This window comes from Dasypus novemcinctus, chromosome 11 (assembly GCF_030445035.2).
Source record: "Dasypus novemcinctus isolate mDasNov1 chromosome 11, mDasNov1.1.hap2, whole genome shotgun sequence".
Taxonomy (NCBI): Eukaryota; Metazoa; Chordata; class Mammalia; order Cingulata; family Dasypodidae; genus Dasypus; species Dasypus novemcinctus.
Window position 1 is genome coordinate 2,981,108 of NC_080683.1, and position 5,369 is coordinate 2,986,476.

Genomic DNA, 5,369 nt, shown 5'->3' on the forward strand with positions numbered 1-5,369 from the left:
GCCGCAGTGACCAGAGGCTACTCAGCCACGCTGTTGACTCTGCAGTGACCAGTGTCCCCAGCCCACGTGCTCACACCCCCGATATCAGTCTCAGGCTCTGGCTCTTGTGTCTACAAATGCTGTCTAAGTACCACTTTCAGTTCCTCCACAGAATCTATTTACACTGTCACATTCTTGAGCTCTGTAGTTTACAAAAGATCTCAAAGGAGTTAAGGTGAGGAGTTCCGTTGCACATCCCACAGCGTACAAATTAGAACGCCTTTCTTAGACATCTCCACGTTCCAAGGTCCTCTCTGGAGCTGCTGGGCTGGGAGCGAGCCTCCTCTCCCTTTCCAGACCCTGCACCCATCTTGCCAGGCGCCCGGAGCTCCCAGGAGACTTCAGATTCTTCTCCAGTCCACAGGGATAGAAAAGTTTAGCCAGCCCTGCCTCAGCTCCCTGTCCAAACCTGCACGCCCAGACTCAGAGACCCAACAAAATGAAGGGCCTTCTAGGTACCAGAACCGTGGAATCTGTTTGAAGCCACTTGTTCCTGAAAACACATGCCTCCAGAAGCTGGGAGCTCCTTACCCCCGACTCCAGCGGGTTATCAGAACAGTTCTTGCGCACCCACAGGGGCTCTCAGAAGAGGAATCGGGGAGGATGTTAGCGTCTCATCTTGATTCTACACCCACTCCCCCTTCCTCCTGGGGTGCTAGTGTCAGCAGAAGCCAGTGGGGAAGTGCGACCTGGGAGGAGTGGGGGAAGGGGAAGTCTGGGAGGAGGCCTCGGAGGCCGCCAGTGGGGAGGAGAGCCGCCAGGACAGAGGGCCAGCGTCCCGTCTGCGTCCGCCATCGGCACCTGCCGGACCATGAGCCGAGCCAGGGACTTACAGGGTAGGGAAGAGGGCCGAGGTGGGCGCAGCAGCAGGCGGCAGGAGGTGGGCGCCCCTGGGCTGGAGCCGAGGGGCGCCCGTAGCTGGCCTAGAAGGCAGAACTGTGGATGTCCTGGGCTGGGCACAGGGGCGGAGAGAGGAGGGGATGGCGACGGACGGACCTCTCTGCCCGCTCAGGGGGGAAAGCTTTCGGCCTGCTGAAGGCCCAGCAGGAGGAGCGCCTTGATGAAGTCAACAAGGTAGAAGGGAGAGAGGAGGGGGCAGCGCCTGAGGGGAGGGCGCCGGGGCTGGGAGGCCCACCAGGCTCTTATGCTACCCGCCCCCCCCCCATGCCGCAGCAATTCCTGGACGACCCCAAATATAGCAGTGACGAGGAGCTGCCCTCCAAACTGGAAGCCTTCAAGAGTGAGGGGAAGCTGCTGGGAGCGGGAGCGGGGGAGTTCGGATTTCCACAAGAACAGAGTGGGGGGCACCAACTGTGTTTTCGTGTGGGGAGGGAGAAGCCTGTCTCCGTGCAGCCCCCAGCCCCGGCTGCAGTCCCCTCCCGGACCTGACCCACTCGGCCCCCCTCGAGTTCCCTAAACCTTATCAGCCCCACTTCCCCTGCGGCCTGCCCCTCCTCCCACCCCTTCTGCCCACCCAGTACCGCCACCGAGGCCATCCCCACTTGCCAGCCGCCGCCCGGGGCCTGTGACCCTGCAGCCAAGGCTGACCCATCTCTCCCTGCCCCCCCAACCCAGAGAAATACATGGAGTTTGACCTCAACGGCAACGGAGATATCGGTGAGAGAAGCGTGATTTGGGGGCGGAGTGGGCAGATGGGGAAGGGGCTCCTTTCCTGTTCCACCTGAGTGGAAAGGAGGGGAGCGGGAGAGTGGAGGTGGGTGTGGAGGGTGTGAGCGCACCCACCTGTGCAGCTCCCCCCCACTTCCTCCACCGTCTGCCTCCAGATATCATGTCCCTGAAGCGAATGCTGGAGAAGCTCGGGGCTCCCAAGACCCACCTGGAGCTAATGAAACTGATCCGGGAGGTGTCCGGAGGCCCTGGGGAGACATTCAGCTACCCCGACTTCCTCAGGATGATGCTGGGCAAGAGATCGGCCATCCTTAAGATGTGAGGGTCGGGTGCCAGCCTCCCCCAGGCCGCGCGGCCTCTGTCCCCAGGTCCCCAGGTGCCGCCTTCGCGTTCCTCACAGTCCGTTTTCCCACTCGCTGGGCGGCCCTTCCCAGGTCCTACTCCCGGTCCCATCCACCGTTCAGTCCCCAGACTCCCACCCGGCCCTTCCTCCTCCAACTCCCATCTTCACCACCCCCACCCCTCTTTCTGGTCTTTAGCAGGAATCTCAGATTCAGTCTCTGAGAAGAGTGCTCCCTAATCCCTGTGTGTTTTCCCACCCCGCCCCACCCAGGATCCTGATGTATGAGGAGAAAGCCAGAGAACAGGAAAAGCTAACGGGTCCCCCAGCCAAGAGAGCGATCTCCGAGTTGCCCTGATTTGGGGGAGTGAGGTGGGACTGAAGGAGCTTTTAATGGCCCCAACATGGAAGAAGTTAAAACTGTGAGCCAGAGTGAAACTGTAAATTAAATAAATCATCCTCCCCTCCTCTGGATCCAGTCGGCTGGTCTCTGGGGGATTTCTCCCTGGGTTGGGGGAGGAAGGAAGGATTTGCTCATTTGAGCATGCCATCAACAATTCCAGTGTGCCTTCTACATGCAGGTGGTTTTATGTGCTGAGGAGAACTCCAGATGTGTAAGACAGCCTTGACCTTAAGGAATTTAGGTGGGAAGAGAAGACACGTACAGAGATGTATCACACGGGCCCGTGGGCACATTCACAAAAAGCAAAGACTACCTGAGCCAGCATTTTACACGACTGTTAGTCTTGTGACTTGGCAAATTATTCAGCCCATTGAGTCTTTCCTTCAGAAATGGGGATGACGTGACCGACACTGCGGTGCCTGCTACAGCATAAGCCCTCGGCAATGTTTCTAACTTGACTGGCCGGACCCATGAAAGAATTGGTCTTAATGGGTAGATTAAAGGAATCGCACCACTGTAAGGCCTGATAGTTAAGAGTTGAGAGGAGCGGATGTCACCTGCGTCCCATGTACGAGGTCCTGGGTTCAATCCCTGGTACCTCCTAAAAAAACAAAAAAAAAGTTGAGTCACTGAGGTTGTTTAGGGGATAAATGTGTGTGCCTGTGCTATAGAAACTGAATCTAGGTAATGAAGGGGAAAGGTTTTTACTAGGAGGATATGGAGGGCAGCCCCAGGTGGCAGTAAAGGCTAAACAGGTAGCTCCAGGGCCTTCAGTGAGACACTTCCTGAACTTTTCCTCTGAAAGTCCAGATGAGTTAACTCTAGCAAAATAAAGTCAGAGATACAAGAGGGGGCCAGGTCATCCAGGTTGTGTTGGCCACAGTAAGGACTTTGGCTTTTATTTTGAGAGAAGTGGGGGCCATTGCAGGACTTGAACAGAGAAGTCCTTTGAGGCCTTTTTTGAGAAAAGGCCCACTCTGGCTGCTGTGAGAGAAGAGATTGCAGGAGCAGGGGCAAACTCAGGGACGCTAGTTAGGAAGTTTTGCTGAGAGATGAGGGTGGCTCATCAAGATGGAAGCCGTGGAAGTAAAGGAAAGAGGTCAAATTCTGGAGATTTTTTTTCAAGATAGGCTTTCTGAAAGTGGACAATGAGATAATGGAGTCAATCTGGAGCCAATGATTTGGGGTTTAACTAGATTTTCTAAATTGCCATTAGCTGAGGTGGTGAAGAATGTGGGTAGAGTAGGTTTTGGTGGACTGGAGATCAGTTTTGGACATAATCACTTTGCAACAATCTCTTCAAGAGGCAAATGTCAAGTACATACTTGTGTATACCAGTCGGGAATTCAGGAGAGAGGCGGGATGCAGCTATTCATTTGGGAGTCATCAGCACATAAAAGCTATTTCAATGAGACTTGTGTGCCTTTGACAAATCCAGTTTGGGTAGAGAGTGGGGGTGAAAGCCTCACTGGAATGGGTTTAAGAGGGAATGGGAGACCACAAACTAATGCAAGATGTTAATAATAGGATGGTATACAGGAACTCTGTATTTTATGTCTGATTTTTCTGTAAACCTACAACTTGCCTAATTAAAAAAAGAGAGAAATCACGAAGTAGGGAAGAAAAAAGAGAGAATGAGAAAGGGAGGAGAAACATTGGAAGATGGAGCATGAAAAGCTCTTCCGAGAAGTTTTGCTGCAAAGGGGAGCAAATACATGGGGTGGTAACTGCCAGGGAGAGGGAACAAAAGAATAAATTTTAAAGTTTGAGAAATGAAGTCATCTTAAAATTTTAGTGAGCTTCAGGATAAAAGTCGTATCTAATTCCTGCTAAATTTTCTACTCATTTTCCGTAATGGATAGGCGATCCCTTTCTTTAGCCACACTACTCCAGATACAGGTCTCCAGATGCTCAAGCCCTATGCTTTCCCTCTTCCGTTCACTGGGCCTGAGAGATGAGCACCCTCTCCACACACTTTGCTAAGTTCTAATTAGTTCTTCCTATAACCTGAGTCATGTTTTTCCAGGAGCATTTCTAAACCTTCCCCAGTCAGATTTTCTCTCTCTGTACTTCTACAGCATTCTGCGTGATCTCCGCGGTAACACTGATCTCAGTGGGTCTTCAAAATTTAACTTGAATGATTTGTTGAATGGGCAGTTACGACTGATTGGAACAGAAGGTTCTACAGTCCAATGAAAAGAGACAAAGGAGGGAAATAATAATGCAAGCATCCATAAAATGAAACCTTTCACGAAGACAATACAAGATGCCAATAGTATGAAATAAACGAATCTGTTCATGAACTTAACAGCTTGTAAAAATAAATACCGGTCTTAGTCATTGGTTGCCGATATTTTAGGGAATAGGTCATTTCTAGCCTTTGTTCAAACGATTTGCATATATTATGCAAATAATGAGAATTACCCAAAGAATGCCTTCGCTGCGTGATGCTGAAGAACGTCCCCCCCTTTAGACTGGCCAGTCCATCCACCTCATTTGCATGATGTGATTGAATAGATGGAAGCCCCGCCCCCATGGTGCTATCCCCTCCTGAGAAGGGAAGCGTGAACCGTGACTCTTCCCGGGTTTACGTAAGCCCCGCCCTACGGCCGCTAATGCCTTCCGCTCCTTCTCGGCTCAAAGCGCCACGGGGAAGGCTTCGTTCTCCTCCACTCCGGCGTCGCTACGTCTCTCCGCTCCCGTCTTCCCACGAACGCCCGACGCACGCCCCGCCTCTTTCTACCACATTCGTCGCGTAAATTCTGCGCCCCAACCGCCCGCCCCGCACTCCCGCCCCTTTGCACGTCTCAACGGCCGACGTCGGGGGCCCGCCGTCTCAACCAACCGACTTCTTAGGGCCTGTAAGCCCCTCCTCTTTATGCAAATAGCCCTCATGTTCCGCACGCCCTGCCTTTTTTTAAAAAAATAAGGACTGCCCTGGCCGTAAAGAGGGGTAGG

At 52.9% G+C, this 5,369-nt stretch overlaps 1 protein-coding gene across 1 annotated transcript; it reads left to right on the top strand.

Annotated features, from left to right (window-relative positions):
• Window positions 1–734: 734 nt before the first annotated feature.
• Window positions 735–2,482, top strand: AIF1 (allograft inflammatory factor 1). Its single transcript, XM_004467873.5, has 6 exons — window positions 735–875; window positions 1,052–1,113; window positions 1,213–1,279; window positions 1,615–1,656; window positions 1,824–1,986; window positions 2,282–2,482. Exons 1-6 carry the CDS (start codon window positions 851–853, stop codon window positions 2,364–2,366), a joined length of 444 nt encoding a protein of 147 aa, XP_004467930.1. The 5' UTR covers window positions 735–850; the 3' UTR covers window positions 2,367–2,482.
• The last annotated feature ends 2,887 nt before the right edge of the window (window positions 2,483–5,369 follow it).